The sequence below is a fragment of the Coloeus monedula genome, assembly GCF_965178545.1.
Source record: "Coloeus monedula genome assembly, chromosome: 16".
NCBI lineage: Eukaryota > Metazoa > Chordata > Aves > Passeriformes > Corvidae > Coloeus > Coloeus monedula.
The window spans coordinates 8,017,255-8,033,157 of NC_138796.1; the positions used below are offsets into that span (position 1 = coordinate 8,017,255).

The 15,903-nt window shown below is 60.0% G+C and overlaps 2 protein-coding genes across 2 annotated transcripts; one reads left to right on the forward strand and one right to left on the reverse strand.

The window, feature by feature from the left end:
- Positions 1 to 387: 387 nt before the first annotated feature.
- Positions 388 to 10,171, reverse strand: CHTF18 (chromosome transmission fidelity factor 18; the record flags this gene model as incomplete). Its single annotated transcript, XM_082291870.1, has 22 exons — positions 388 to 618; positions 1,041 to 1,098; positions 1,742 to 1,852; positions 2,612 to 2,744; positions 3,852 to 3,982; positions 4,379 to 4,528; positions 4,621 to 4,845; positions 4,956 to 5,118; positions 5,698 to 5,828; positions 6,108 to 6,206; positions 6,284 to 6,377; positions 7,024 to 7,151; positions 7,274 to 7,397; positions 7,609 to 7,706; positions 7,831 to 8,043; positions 8,572 to 8,713; positions 8,906 to 8,958; positions 9,092 to 9,181; positions 9,266 to 9,440; positions 9,520 to 9,646; positions 9,784 to 9,948; positions 10,078 to 10,171. 22 exons carry the CDS (start codon positions 10,169 to 10,171, stop codon positions 482 to 484), a joined length of 2,841 nt encoding a protein of 946 aa, XP_082147996.1. The 3' UTR covers positions 388 to 481.
- A 373-nt stretch (positions 10,172 to 10,544) lies between these two features.
- RPUSD1 (RNA pseudouridine synthase domain containing 1) lies at positions 10,545 to 12,781 on the forward strand (the record flags this gene model as incomplete). The annotated part of the gene is made up of 6 exons (XM_082291921.1): positions 10,545 to 10,809; positions 11,027 to 11,218; positions 11,311 to 11,434; positions 11,928 to 12,030; positions 12,113 to 12,214; positions 12,381 to 12,781. Exons 2-6 carry the CDS (start codon positions 11,037 to 11,039, stop codon positions 12,779 to 12,781), a joined length of 912 nt encoding a protein of 303 aa, XP_082148047.1. The 5' UTR covers positions 10,545 to 10,809; positions 11,027 to 11,036.
- Positions 12,782 to 15,903: the final 3,122 nt, after the last annotated feature.

Sequence of the window (15,903 nt, forward strand, 5' to 3'; positions counted from 1 at the left end):
AAAAACCCTGCCCTCACCTTGTTTCTTCTTGTTTAGTCCTAGAAGGGGTTTTAGAAATGGGGGGGACGTGGGGAAAGGCCCCTGGGATGGGGCAGGAGCACAGCAAAGGCTGCTCCAAGGTTTGCTGGGGTTTCATCTTGCACTTCTGCCGCCAAAAAAGGCAGATTTTGCAACTTGTAAAGAAGCTTTTTATTAAAAAAACCCTTTTTCAGTGATTTTTAGATACTTTTGTAGGATCTCAGTTTGCAGTAAAACAGGCACATTGGGCACCTCAAGCTTTATTAATGAAATAAACAGAGCAATAATTCATTATGAATTTTTTTAGAGATATTTTATTTCTTTTTTTAAACAAAATAAGTGGGTAATACAAAACTCTACACCAAGATCATGGCCACAAACCTCATCCAGGGGGTTAGAAAGCCAAAAACCAGCGGATCCCTTCACTTTCAGCTCCAGAATGCCTGGCTCCCCCCCAGCCCTGCTAGAGCAGGTCCCTGATGTAAAGATTCCTCCTGACAGCGTTGGAGAAGCCCTCGTTGAAGCGGAACCAGACGTCGCTCTTCCCCACGGCCTTTCCCATCTGGCTCTCCAGGGACTCTTCCTTGGAAACCTGAGGGGCTGCACGAGGAAAATCCACCTCAGAAATGTGCAGGAAACCTTAAAATTACAAGCTGTGCCCTGACTGGAGAGGGGGGATTGGGGGAGCAGGGAGAGGGTTTGGAAGGGTAGAGCTGATGATTCCATATCCCGAATCCTGCAAAGCCTCCAGCACCCAAAATTCCCTTTGGCTGGGGCCAGAATCCATGGATTTGCCCACAGGAACTCCCTGCCAGCTGTGCTGGTGTCTGTGTGTCCAACCACACCGCTGCTGTCCCCTGGGGCTGGGGCTGAGGGACAGGAGCCCCTCTTTGCTCCTGGCACGGGGAATGGGGAGAGCCCCCAGTGGCACCCGGGGCCCCCCTGTCCCTGTGCCACCCACCTGCCACCCCCTTTGTCCCCTGTGCCACCCACCCAGTTCTGAGGCCACCTGTGTTACCCACCCGGGGCCGTGGCCGCCTCTTTCCGCTGGAGTGGCCTCCCGAAAAAATCCGTCTCAGGCTGTGGGAAGCAAAAAGCAGGAATGGAGTTGGCTCTGGAGCACCTGCACTTGCAGCTCCCGCTCAGAGAGGGACACAACCATGGCAGGATTGTTCCTGGGCAAGGCTCAGCCACCCCAAGGCACTTCTGAGGCGAGCAGGAGCTAAATGTAAATCCTGCAGGAAGGGCCAGCGCGCTGGGATCGCAAATGGCATTCAAATTTGTGGGAAAGACAAAATTGAAGGCTCGTGTGGGGTTTTACACTCAGGAAAGGGCTGGCAGCTGAGCCCTGGAGAGGGGCAGTGCCAGGGAATGATCCCTGCTTCTCCTGGAACCCAAGGATCCCTAGGGTGGGATCATTCCAGAGCAGCTTTTCCAAGCTGCTTTCCCACAGAGCCCAAATTCAGCTATTTTAGCCCAAATCTCCATAGCTCTTCCCTCCCCCCACCACGAAAACTTCCCAGGACGCATCCAAAATGTCACCCAGATCCAATTCACCCCAATCCCAGAGCTGCCTTGATGGGACACACGGAGCTGAGCTGGGCTATTAAAGGAAACTGGACTAAAAAAACCAAATTCCAGTGGAGCCAGGGAGTGTCTGGCAGCCCGGGAAAGGGCTGGTGGGAACTGGGGCAGGAACTGGGGCAGCAGTGGAGCCCCTGACCTTGTCCTGCAGCGCCGCTCTCCTCACGATGTGCTCCAGGCGCTGCTGGTGGTTGGGGGACCCCGCTGGCTCCGGGTCCCCTCGCTCCTCCCCAAGGCCATTCCCAGGATCCTGCAGGGAGGAGACACCTGAATGAGGCTCCCCTTGGTGTGTCTGAGCTCCAGGGTTGGGCACTGAGCATCTGCCACCCCCATCCCAGCCCGCCCTGCTTGCTGCCAGGTTGGATTGCAATATCCCATGGATTTTTCCATCATTTTGTGCCTCGTGGGATCACCCCCAGCTGACGCCCCATTCCCTGGGACTCCACATGTAAACAAGGAGGCTTCAGAGATGTTTTTGCAGCTTCTCTTCATCCCACACATCCCCCAGGAGCCCTTCTCCTGCTCCAAGGGGCTCCCAGGGATTAATTATCCCGCTGGCACCAGGGCAGGGCAGGCAGTGGCTACACCTGGGATGTTTCTCCACCTTTTCCACCTGTTCCCATCTCTTCCTGCCTCCAGGGCAGTGGGCAGAGCCACTCTGGTCCTCCTGGGGGCTTTAGGACCTTTGGAAGTGCAGCAGGCAGGGAAGAGTTCACCTCCCACACGGATAAATACAAATCGCAGCCAAAAATTCCCACCTAAAATTCCCACCTCCTCACAGCCCTCACTGGAGAGTGGAAGGGTTCAAAGCTTTAACTGCCTCCAGAATTCCTGCAAAAAGCTGAGCCCTGCAGCCCAGCACAGCTGTGCAGGGAACCAGCTGCAGCCAGGGGGGTTAATCCTGGATTTCCACTCACGGAGCCAAAGCCACCGACTGCTTTGGAAAAAAACACATCCCTAAGGATTTTCTCCATATCCCCAGCCCTGCCACCCCTTTGGAAATCCCCACCTGGCCCAGGCTCCGTGCCTCCGTCCTCCTCATCTTCTCCAGCTCGATCTCCCTGGCAATGAGCTGCTTGGCCTGGTAGCTGAGCTGCCTGCGGGCCGGCAGCGCCGGGAAGCGGCACACGGCCTCCACATTCCTGCAGGGAACAGGCGCTTGACACTGAAAATAACCCAGCACTGTGCAGCCTGGGAGCCCCAGCACCTCCCAGCCCTGTCCCTCCCAGCATCCCAGCGCGATTCCAGCCACGCTGCCTCAGTTTCCCCCATGCAGAGCCAGGGAACTGCGGGAATGGGAATGCGGGAGGGATTCCAGGGGTGGAATCTGGGTGAAAGCAGAAAGAGGAAACTGCAGAGGGTCTGTGCTGGACAGATTGCCCTGAAAAGCCCATGGGCACAGCAGCAACACGACCTTCACAGCCACCCCGAGGTGCCCCTGGGGACAGGTTTAATAGGAATCCAGCCAGGAACAGTAATTTGGGATCGTCAGCGGGATCCTTAACAAGGCTGGGGCACCAGGTCTGGAGTTAGGCCTGTTTCAGTATCCCCAGCACTGAGGAGCCACCAACCAGTCCCTCTGCCAGCTCCCAATATTTCATGTTTATTCACTATTTATTCCCTGATTATTCCCTATTTATTCACTATTCATTCACCATTATTGCCCCTAAAATGCAGGGAGCAAAGCCCCGTGTCAGGGGGCTCTGCACCCAATCAGAAATCAGCTGTCACACCAATGATTTGAAAAGTTTTAAAGAAAACCCCACAGGTTTTGCTGGTGACATCAGAGGTGTTTGCCAGAGAGATGCTGGGACACAACTCCCAGGTGCCACTGGGATGTGCCCAGGTGGGTCAGCCCTGTCCTGCCACCAGCCCCTCCTCTGGTCAGAGCCAAAGGAAGCTGCTCCCTTCCCTTGAATCCCATTAAAGCTCAACCTGCTTGGCCTCAGCCTGAGGGAGTGATGGGGCAGCTGGATCACACTGGGCATGCAGCAAAGCCCAGAGTCCCAACTCCTTCCTGAGAATCATCACAGAATCCTGGAATGGTTTGGATTGGGAGGCATCTTAAAATCATCCAGCTCCAACCCTGACACCTTCCACTTGTTCCAATCCCTATCCAACTTGGCCCTGGACCCTTCCAGGGATCCAGGGGCAGCCACAGCTTCTCTGGGAATTCCATTCCAGGGCCTCCCCACCCTCCCAGGGAAGGATTTTGACTCCCACACCCTCTCCCCAGCCCTGGGACTCACGGATCCAGCTTGAAGGTGTACTGGCCCTCAGGCAGGCGCTCCTGCAGGTACGTGAGGTTATAGGTGAGCATGGTGCTGATGAGCTCAGCCAGCTGCTGCTTCTCCTTCAGGCTGTAGAGCTGCGTGTTCACCTGGCCAGGGGACAGCAGACAACTTATAAACTCCAAACAGCCCAAGCACAGTGTTTGTCTCTGGGTGAGGAAGGACCCAGATCAAATTTAGCTCCCTCTCAGGGACACACATCCTTCCCAGAGCAGGGACAGACCCTCTCCTGGGTGGGGGTGACTCTGACACCTCCCCAAAGCCCTGCTCAGCCAAGCCCACCCCAGGTGGGGCACAGGACTCCTCCCCACAGTTGGGCACCTCAGCACCCCGTCCTCAGCTTCCCTCCAGCTTCTGCACCGTGACATCAAACCCACCCCCAACCTGGGACAGAGATCCGGGATCGCTCATCAGGGTGGGGTTTGCAGAGGGGTCACAGCAGCCAGGCAGGGCCCCCAGCAGGGACAGGGGCTGGGGACACTCACAGGCCGCAGTTTGGGGGCAATGATGTCCAGCAGCAGGCACAGCACCTCCAGCACCAGCGCCTGCTGCCCCGCACGGCTCCGGGCGCTGGGCGCGATCCCCGACACCATGGACAGCACCAGGTTCTGCATCTGGGTCAGCTTGGCCAGGGCCTAGGGACAGGACAGGGCAGGGCCAGCTGAGCCAGGTGTCCCTGCAGGGGCAGAGCTGTGGCCAGGCTGTCACCCTGCCCTGCTGGACTTGCCTCGTGCTGGCTGCTGGGATAGGCCAGCCGGGGGATGGAGGTGGCCGCGAAGAGCAGGTGGAACAGCACGGGCAGGAAGGGCAGGTACCGCAGCAGCTGGAAGTTCTGCCCCTGCAGCACTGCCCGGCCCAGCAGGTCGGAGAAGCCCAGCCACTCCAGGGCCAGGCACACGGAGCCCAGGCTGGAATCCCGCACCTTCATCTTCAGGAAGTTCTCAAACAGGCCCTGGAAGCGGATCTGGGATCAGAAGGGTGGAGGGTGCTCCAGCAGAGCACCTCGCTGGGATTCTGAGCTTCCCGCTGAGCTCAGCTCCAGCACCCGGCTCCCCCCCTCACCTGGGCCAGCTTCTCCTGCTCTCCCGAGGAGATGGAGAGGTGCAGGATGTGGTGGAAGCGGTGGGAGGAGGAACTGAAGCCAGCTGAGCCCCCAGGGTGTGACAGGTCCTCATCCCCCAGCAGGAGCTGGGCTGGCAAAGAGGGGTCCATTCCTATCCTGTGCCTGGGGAGAGCCCAAAGGGAAGAGCTGAGGGTTTCCCAGTACTGAAGGGGCCAGCAAGGAATATTTGGATCCTGGGACACTGCACTGGAGGCAATGCCAATGCCGAATTATTGGGAGCTAAGTGGAGTGGCAAAAAAGCTTTAGACTGAGAGAGGAAAGGTTTAGGTGGGATATTGGGAAGGAATCCTTCCCTGTGACAATGGGGAGGCCCTGGCACAGAGTGCCCAGAGAAGCTGGGGCTGCCCCTGGATCCCTGGGAGTGTCCAAGGCCAGGCTGGACAGGGCTTGGAGCAACCTGGAATAGTGGAAGGTGTCCCTGCCCACAGCAGGGGTGGCACTGGGTGGGCTTTAAGCTCCCTTCCAACCCAAACCATTCCAGGATTCTATGATGGACACAAATCTCCTCAAAAAGCTGCTCTTCAGAACCTTGCAGGTCATGGAATTATAGAACATTGGTCCAAGCCCCATCCAGCCTCCCTCGGACACTTCCAGGGATCCAGCGGCAGCCACAGCTTCTCTGGGAAATGGGAATACCACCCCGCCAAGCACTCAGCAGATCTAACAAACCCCTCCTTTTACCTCTGGGCCCTGGGGAGCTGGAAGATCTCTTGCCAGATGGAGAAGAGCCCCTTGTTCTGGTCCTTCAGGCCGATCCTCATGGTCTGCACCACCTGCACACTCAGCTCCTTCTGCCCTCGGCCGTGCAGGAACTGCAACAGGAGCGAAGGCATGGAGATCCCAAAACCCCTGGGAAAAGCTGGACACAGCGACCCCCCTCCTCCTCTACGTGTAGGGTTAAAAACACCCCAGGGGACAGGGCAGATGTTTCAGGGATCTGCCTGGAAGGGAGTTTCGTCCCCTCTGTCCCAGTGTGAGGCCAGAGCTGCAGCAGGAGCATGTCCCCAGGGCCATCCCTGTATCCCCAGAGCCATGGCCATATTTCCAGGGCCATCCCCGTGTTCCCAGGGCCACCCCGGTGTCCCCAGTACCTGCAGGGTGTTGATGCAGGAGCGGATGTCGTTGTCCGTCTTCTCACAGAGCGCCAGGAGCGCACCCATGTCCGCCCGCATTCCCTGCCGGAGCGCGATCTGCGGGAGCGGGACAGGCCTCAGCGGGGAGGGGACACTCAGCCAGGGGGACAGGGGGGCCCTGGGACACCCCAGACCTCGCTGAGGCGCTGGGCGAGCCGGGAGGGAGTGGTGCGAGGGAAGCTGAGCAGGAAGGATTGCTGCCGGAGCGGGCGCAGGGCGGGCACGTACCTGGGGGAGGGAAACACGGGGGTCTGAGAGAGCCCAGCAGGGAATTCCATTCTTAATCATGGAATTACTTAGGTTGGAAAAGCCTAGAGCACTGAGTCCAACTGTTCTCCCAGCACTGCCACCATGAAATGATGTCCCCAAGTGCCACATCCACACAGCTTTGCAATCCCCGCCCTGGGGATGGGGACTCCAATGCTGCCATGAGCAGCCTGGTCCACTCAATACTTGGCCATCCTGTCCATGAAGGAATTTTCCCAATATCCAACCTGAACCTCCCCTGGCACAGCCTGAGGCCGTTCCCTCTCCTCCTGTCCCTGTTCCCTGGGAGCAGAGCCCAACTCCCCCCCCAGCTGCCCCCTCCTGTCAGGGAGTTGTTCAGAGCCACAAGGTCCCCCCTGAGCCTCCTTTGCCCCAGGCTGAGCCCCTTTCCCAGCTCCCTCAGCCGCTCCTGGTGCTCCAGCCCCTTCCCAGCTCCGTTCCCTTCCCTGGACATGCTCCAGCCCCTCAACGTCCTTCCTATCCTGAGGGACCCTAACGGACCCCAGGATGTGAGGAGCTCCACTCAAACAGAGACACCACCAGCAGCCACCTCCTGTCTGGGGGCAGGGTCCGGTGTCCCTGTCCCCCCCAGGCAGGTGACACTCACTGGTCGTTGCAGATACAGATGATGGGCCGCAGCAGGATTCCCCCCTCGCGCCGCCGCCGCCGCCCCGCGCCCGCCTCGCCCTCCGCATCCTTCCGCTGGATGATGCCCAGCAGCACATTGATGGAGGCCTGGGGGGAAAACAAAGATGGAAGGGATGGATTCTTGCCCATGGAACAGAGCAGAAGTTGTTAATGGGGTGGTATTTAAGGAGCTGATGCCGAAGGGGTCAGTCCAGGTGTGCCGGGCTCACCGCGGGTGCGCCGTCGATCTCGTCGATGATGAGGCAGTTGGGCCTCTCGTGGGAGCCCAGCACTGACCTCATCTGGGTGGCGGCTTCGATGCGGGTCCGGAACACCTCGGGGCTGCGGTCATCACTGTGAGGGGACACGGGGATGGGTGAGTGTGGCACAGGGGACACCGCCAGCATCACCCCTGGGACAGCATCACCCCTGGGACAGCATCACCTCCAGAACAACAGCATCACCTCCAACACGGCAGCAGGCGTTGGCTCCCCTGGCACTCAGGGCTCACCTGGCACCGAGGGCTCCCCTGGCACCCAGGGCTCCCCTGGCACCCAGGGCTCACCTGGCGTTCATCTCCACAGCGTTGTACCCCGCGTGCCTGGCGATGACGTGGGCCAGCGTGGTCTTACCCAGGCCAGGGGGGCCACAGAGCAGGGCCACCTGTGGCACAGAGGGGAGGTCACCCCTGCAGGCAGTGAGGCAGGGCATCCTCCATGGAGGGGACGAGCCTGCTCCTCAGCTGGTGGCAGGAGAGGGACCCACAGCGACGTCCCCTCCTGCTCACCTTGTATTTGGGTCTCTTGTGCTGGTCCAGCTCGGCCTCCAGAATCTCCTCTGTGAGCTGGACCTTGGTTTTCCACTTGCTGGGATGCTCCTTGGGATGGCTGAGTTGGGGATGAGCTGCAGGGCTGGGCTTGGGCTTCTTCAGAGCCTTGTCCTTGCCGAACACCACCGTGTCCCACAGCTTGAGCCACTTCAGCAGGCAGCGGTTGGTGTACTGCAGGGGGGGGGAGGAAAGCAAGGAAAATCCATGGACACTGGAAAAAATCCAGCTGAGGACAGAGGAAGGCTCTCCTTCATGGAGGAGGCTGCTCAGGGTTCCACCTGGCATCTCCCTGTGACAATGTGGGAACGTTTCCCTTCCCAGCTCAGCCCCCATCCCTCAGGGAAACCCGGGATAAGTCACATCAGCCCCATCCCTGCTGTCCCTGATTCCCTACAGAAGTTTTACTATTCCCAAAAAAAATCAAAATAGCCAACAATTCCTGGCTAAAACCCTCCCAATCCTTTTTGTCTCATTTTGGTCACATTCCATAGTTTCTTTAGTCAGAACATCCACAGCCTCCAGTGACAATTTGCCATCCCAACCTGCCAGGGACTCAAGACTGATCCCAGGCAGGGCCAGCATGGACACAGCCCTCCAGCCAGCACTTCTAAAGGCAATTCCTGATCCCATGGCATTAAAGGAGAGTTACAGAGGTGCCAACCCCACCCATCCCAAGCCCCACTTATCCCAGCACCTCACATCGTCACTGAGCAGCTCCATGTAGCGCCGGGGCATGAACTTGTCCACCCAGAGGCAGTGGGATGCAGATTCCTCCTCGGCTGCTGGATCCATGTCCATGCTGGGATCCGGGCTCTCAGTGCTAGGCTCGCTCCCAAGGCAGCTGCAGGAAGGAATTAATTTACCCCAACCACCCAGGGAGTCAGGGCAGGGCTGGGAATTCCACCCAGACTCCCCAAGCTGGGGGTGATGAGAACAAAAAGGCTCCTTTGCTTGCAGGTCCCCAAAATTGATCCCGAAAAAGCACCTGGGAGGCAAATCTGGATTGGAGTGGGATTTCATCCCAACACCTCACCTGTTTATGATCTCTGTCAGCTGCTGTGAGGCCTCCAGAACCTGCCTGCGACGCTTGAGCACAAACACAGAGAGGGGGATCAGAGACAGCCCCCAATCCACAGCTGGGGGAGCGGGAATTTGGGAGCCAGCCCTGTGGCCAGCAGGGGTGGCAGGAACAGGGGAAGGTCAGTGGGAGATGTGGTACCTCCTCATCCACCTGCTCCTTCAGGTAGGAGAAGGGCACGCCCAGCAAGTGGAGCGGCCTGCGAGCATTCCAGCCCAGGGAATCCGGGAGCTGCAAGGACACAGCACAAACAGTCCCTCCTCAACCACCTGGAGGCCACAGAGAAGCAAACCCAACCTTCTGATCCCTCCTCACCTCCACCCCTGTCCTGCAGGGATCATCTCGCAGCACCAGGAAGACCCTGGTGCCCTCGGTGGACGTCACGTTGATGTAATCCTCCAGGATGGGGGGTCTCCTGAGGACCCTCTTCTTTTCCAAGGGTGGTGTGGTCTGCAGGGGGCTCATTCCACTCATCTCCAGGTGGTTCGAGCTGGGAAACATCAATTCCTTCAGTAGGGCAAGGGCCCTTTCCCTTGCTCCTGTTAAAAATGGGGTTCAGGGTGGCCGACCTGCTATTGTGGGGAGCAAGAAGCGCCTCTGGGCCACCATCCCAGGAGACATCCGCAGCCAACTCATCGTCTGCGCCAAAATCGAGCTTCTTAACAGCCTCCAGGCGCTGCCGCTTCGGCTTCGGGGCTGGGAGAGACCAGGAGGGAGGAAGGGGAGAAGCATCACCGATGGACGGTGGCACGCATGGGATGCTCCAGCACCCTGCACCGCTCGGGGCGGGGGGACAGGGGTGAGCAGCACCGGGGGAACCGGGTCAAACCTACTGCGTTGTTCGGGTGCTGGCGGGGACACGGCCGGGACACAGTCCCGGTGCCTCTTCTTGGCATTGGTGTCCCCGGGAGAGTTCCCGGGGGAGGCGGGCTCCTCCGGCGGCTGCCTCTTGCCCCGGAACTGGGAGGTTTTGGGTCTGGCGGGTGGAGATGGCTCACCTGCAAGAGGGGCCAGACCACGGGGCCGGTCACCGGAGAGAACCCGCAGTGGGCGCGCAAAGCACGATCCCGCCCGCTCCCTCCCTCCGCCGCAACCGCCTCCGGTCTCAGCGCCGCAGCAGCGCCCACCTCCCAGCTCGGCTAGCACCTCCAGCTCGGCGGCGAAGTGCTCGTAGAAGCCATCCTCGGCTCCATCCTCGGCCCCGGCCTCGGCGTCCGCCATGGGCCGCACCCGCCCTGCCGCCGCCACCGGCCCCGCGCCCGCCGCGCTTCCGCCCGCGCGCGCCGCGGAGCCGCCGCTGATTGGCCACGGCGCGCGCGGCGGAGGCGGGGCCGGCGCTGATTGGGCGCGGCGCGCGGCCGGACGCAGCGGGGGCGGCGCTGATTGGACGCGATGTGAGCGCTGCCGGGAGGCGCTGCGGGTGCGGGCGGGGCCGGGGCAGCGGGGGCGCTGCGCGGGTCCCTCAGCGGTGTCCGGGGTCAGCTCCGCCTTGTCTCGGGTCCCCTCCGCCCTGTCCTGGGTCACTTCAGCCCTGTCCCGCGTCCTCTCCGCCGTGCGTGTCCCCGCCCCGCGTCCCCTCCGTGCCGTGCCCTCCAGCGGAGCCGCCGCGATCGCGGCTGGGCTGCAGCGGGGAGCGGGGCGAGGCCGATCGCCGCCGTGGGGATGGGCAGAGCCGGCACCGCGCGGCTGCGGGGCCTCCACGCGTGACAGCGATGAGCCATCCACGCGTGATGCCGGGGCGTCCCGGGACAGCGGAACAGTGGCGCAGCCGTGCGGTGTGACACCGGGATGGCCGCGGCTGTAGCGCTGCTGTAGCATCCGTACCGCTGTGGGACCTGCATCCACATGGTGTGACACCGGTGAGGCTGGGGGACACGGGCAGGGTGACAGCGGGGTTGCAGGGTGACCCTGGTACCTCAGCAGCACCGGTACATCTCCATTCCCTACTGCGATATCCCTCCTCCAGGCCCTGCTCCCTGCCCGTCCCGTCTCTCCGGGACTGCTGTGCCCATCCCACAGCTGCAGCTCTCGCTCCACTCACCCCAGTCCCCTCCCTCCTCTCTCTCTCCCCCGCAGGGCACTGGCCATGGAGCCGGGCACCATCGACAACCTGTCCATCCTGTACCAGAGCTCCGACTTCATCGTGGTCAACAAGCACTGGGACCTGCGCATCGACAGCAAGATGTGGTACGAGACGCTGACCCTGCAGAGCCAGCTCAAGCACCGCTTCCCCGAGCTGGCCGACCCCGACACCTACTACGGCTTCAGGTGAGCAGCTGGGCACCGAGCCCGGCTCTGCTCTTAGCTGGGGACACTTCTGAGGTCCCCAGGATGCTCCTCAACCCTCATGTGCTTCCCAGGTTCTGCCACCAGCTGGATTTCTCCACCAGCGGGGCCCTGTGTGTGGCGCTCAACAAAGCGGCGGCGGGGAGCGCCTACAAGTGCTTCAAGGAGCGCCTGGTGACCAAAGCCTACCTGGCCTTGGTGAGCCCTCCGTGCCACGGCCTGCCTTGGCCTTCTGCTGTGAGGGAAATGTGGGGGAGGTGAGGGTACTCAGCTGGAGAAGAGAAGGATCCAGGGAGATCTTAGAGTCCCTTTTTCAGAGCCCTAAAGGGGCTCCAAGAGAGCTGGAGAGGGATTTGGACGAGGTCATGGAGGGACGGGACACAGGGAATGGCTTCCCACTGCCAGAGGGTGGGGTTAGGTTGGATACTAGGAAGGAATTCTGGCACAGGGTGTCCAGAGAAGCTGTGGCTGCCCCATCCCTGGAAGTGTCCAAGGCCAAGTTGGATTTGGGGTTTGGAGCACAGTGGGATAGTGGAAGGTGTTCCTGTCCCTGACAAGGACTTGGGTTTTGGGAAATGGGTGGACTTTAAGGCCCTTCCAACCCCACCCCTTCTGTGATTCCATGATTCCATGATTCCTGTCATTGAGGGGTGGGTGAGGGCCCAGTTTCAAACCGTGTTCCTGCCCCCAGGTGAGGGGCCACGTGAGCCGGAGCCGGATGACGATCCGCTACGCCATCGGGAAGAACACCACGGAGGGCATGACCCACATGATGTGCATCGAGGGGACAGAGGGTGAGCAGCCCCATTCCCTGCTCTGCCCACACCCCCTGGGATGTGCTGGGGGATCACAAACACCCTGTGGATCTCGTTGCAGGCTGTGAGAATCCCAAGCCGTGCCAGTCAGAGCTGATCGTGCTGGAACACGGATTCTATAGCGGAGACCCCGTCACCAAAGTGCTGCTGCAGCCACTGACAGGTGGGGACAGGGGCGGCTCTGGCACGGAGCAGAGCCTGGAAAGGGATGAGGGAAGCTGAGAACTGCCATGCTCAGGTTCTCTGCCTCAGGGGGACAAATGCCATTCGGTGCACCCTGAAGGAGGGATTCAGATATTCCCTGTCCTTGATTCCCGCTCTCCCCCCAGGGAGGACTCACCAGCTCCGGGTTCACTGCAGCGCCATTGGCCACCCCATCGTGGGGGACTTCACCTACAGCCAGAGGCAGGACAGCAATCCCTACAGGATGATGCTCCACGCCTACTACCTGCGCATTCCCACCGGGAAGGAGCTGATCGAGGTGTGCGCGCCCGACCCGTTCGTCAACGCCATGGACAGCAACTGGGTGCCCCAGCACGTCACCCAGCGGCTGGAGGACATCATCCAGGAGCTCAAGGACAAGGGGACGCAGAAGGAGGAGGAGGAGGAGGGCCGGGAAGCCGAGCGTGCTGCCAGAGAGGAGGAAGCAGGGAGTGAAGGCAGGAGGGAGGAGACGGAGGAGCAGCGGGCACGGTGCGAGCAGTGGTTGGCTGAGTGGGCTCTGGAGTGAGCACAAAGCACATCCCTGCACTTCCAGCTCCATCCTTGTCCCAGTGGTTCCCCATGGAGCCCAGCGCTGACTCCACACCTGCACTCCCTGTATGGCTTCCCTCGCTCCTGGGCTGGGATCAGGCAGATTTTAGGAGTGGTTGAGGTGGGGTTATTTTGTAACATCCATCATCCATCTGGCCACGGGATGTGCCTTTCCCAGTCCTGGGCCTCAGCAGCACAGTCAGTGTCACATTCCAGCTTAGAGTGACCCCAAAGCTTTCCATGCCTGTCCTGGGGCTCAGGCACAGCCAGACACTGCCTTTGCCATGGACATTCCCACAACCCCTCTGTGTTTGGATGTGGAATTGCAGCCCAGCACAGGGAGGGGAGAACGTGTTGGGTGCAGCTCTGGTGTCTGTGTCCCCCATTCCCACTCCCTTCCCTCCAAGCTGCTGTGTCGTGTGGGAGGAGGGAGATTGGGGGCTGGAGCACAGCCTGGGGACACTGACAGCCCCGCAGTCCCGGGGTGTCCTGTGAAACTGGACTGGGATGGGCATGGAGAGGTCCCTGCCCCTTGCCCCCTCCCTCCCTCAGCCCACCTGGGGGTTTTTTAAAGGTTTGGTGAAGGTGAAGGTGTTGATACCAATGGATTTTAAACTTTTTTCAATTTTCTAGGAAGAGAATCTAGTCTTTTAGGGTTTGTAAAATACGGGTGGTCTCAGGAATGAGGTATTTTTAGTACTTCTGTGGTCGGAGAGCCAGCAGCCCAAAGCTTTTTTAATGGATTTTATTATTCCTTCTACTAGCACTGCCTTTCCTGCTTTTATCCCTGCTGAGACAGGTCAGGGGACACGAATCCCTTCTTGCTCACCCACATGAGGAGGGATAAGTGTCCTGTGTTGGTCCTGTGGGGTGGCTCCTGCCTGGCAGGTTTCCAGAGGGTCCTGGAGGCAGGTCCTTCAGGTGGGCGGTTGGGAAAGCTCTGGAGCAGTAGGAAAAGGATAAAGCTGAAGGAAAGGCTGAGAACTGATGGGAAGAGCAGGCAGGAGCTCAGCTTTGACAGATGCCAAGAAATTTCCTTGGAAGTGCCCTTGCTTTGCTGGTCATCCTGCTTTGCTTTCCCCTTTGCATCCTGCTCATCCTCTGCAGCCCTTGGGGGACGTTTGGAAATGAGGAGAACAGGACAGCTGGGGAGGGACAGAGGGGCTGGAGCCACACAGCCCCAGCCCAGAGGTTTCAAGGACCACATCAGCACATGCCCAGAGTTACTGTCACCTCACCAGTCCCATCCCATACAAAATGCACCTGGTGGGGTTCACACAACTGATATTCCCACCCTGAGGGGGAATAAAAAGTCACAGGCCTCTCCTTGTGGATGAACACACCCTGCAAGTCGCCAGAATCCTGGGGGGAATTGGATCACCTGTCCCGCGTGTCCCTTCCTTTTGTGGCTTGGTGCCACCAGTGGAGGGTGGGGATGGCCTGAGGTGCCAGCCTGAGCACTGGGTGGCACCGAGGGCTCTGAGCTGGTGCCAGAGGGCTCGGGGTGGGCTGAAGGAGCAGGAGCCCCTTCTCTTGCTGCCAGGCCCCGTCCCTGCCTGTCCCCTGTGCCAGGAGTGGCCGGGAGGGGCCAGGCGGGGCGGGCAGGTCCCGCAGCTGGGAATGAGCACAATGAACGTGTTTGCCAAAGAACCGCGCGGTGATGCGCCCGGGAGGTGCTGAAGAGTGACGGGGACATTTGCCCGTCACAGGAGGGACTCGGCGTTCCCGGAGGCCCCGCTGTGGGAGCGGTCCCTGCTGGGAACACAGCCGGGATGAGGGGTGGGGACATAGGGATGTAGATGGGGCTGGCACCCCGAGCCCACCCTGTGATTGCACCGAGGAGCCCCCACACCCCACTCTACCCTTCGTGTGCTGCTTTTCCCCAGCACCACAGATAAATAGGGACTTTCCTTACCCGGCAGAGGAGGTTTTCCAGGCGCCCTTCCCGGGCGTTCCGGGGCCGTGTCCCCGTCGTGCTCCCTCCTGCCCGCGGGGCTGTGACCCGTCTCGTGCCCCGGGGTTGTGGCATGGCTGTGATGTCCTGTGCACTCTGCAGTTCCCGTGTTGGTGTATTTGCTGTATTAAATGTGTCTCTGCCCTTCACTCTCCGGTCTCTGGATCCGTCCCGCGCTCCCGGGGGCTTCCAGGAATGAGCCCGGACCGGCCCCGCGGGAGCGGCCTCGGGCTCCGACCCGGCCAACCTGTTGTGTGAGCGGCAGAATTCCTGCCCGCCCTGCTGGAACTGCCCCGGCCGAAACCGCCGCGATGAGCTGCTCCAGAGCCCTCCCGGGTTTGGTAACAGAGGTGGCTGGGGCTGATGGAGGAACTGGGGCAGGTGTCACTGCCCCGTCCTGTCCCTGCCTGTCCCCAGCCACTGGGATCGTCCCAAAACAAAGAGCAGAGCAGGAGAAAAGCTCTTGATTTGGGAATACTGCCTGGCAAGGAGGTGGGGAGCAGCCCCACGGCTGAGAGGGTTTAGGGGGTGCACAGGGAAAGCTGCCACCAGGAACGATCTATTGATGGGATGCTCCAAGGGCCAGAGCCCCTCTGTGCTGGAACCAGCCTGGGAGAGCTGGGATTGTCCAGCCGGGAAAAGGGAATGCTCCAGGGAGAGCTCAGAGCCCCTTCCAGGGCCTAAAGGGGCTCCAGGAGAGCTGGAGAGGGACTTGGGAAAAGGGCTAGAGGGACAGAACAAAGGGGAATGACTTCAAACTGACAGGGATAGATGGGGTACTGGAAAGGAATTCTTTCCTGTGAGGGTGGGGAGGCCCTGGCACAGGGTGCCCAGAGAAGCTGTGACCCCCCCTGGATCCTTGGAATTGCCCAAGGCCGGGTTGGATCGGGCTTGGAGCAACCTGGGATAGTGGAAGATGTCCCTGCCCATGGCAGAGTGGCACTGGATGAGCTTTAAGGTTCGTGCCAACCCAAACCGTTCCATGTCTCTTGTTATTTCTATATAACACAAACAGGTTGGAGCAGTGGGAAAACTGATTGAAGACCCAAAGGAATTATTTGCACTCTTTAGGACAGGGAGATTTTTTTAAGATTGGGGGATTTTTTTTAAGATTATGAACCTGACATGGGCAGGGAGCAGCTGGT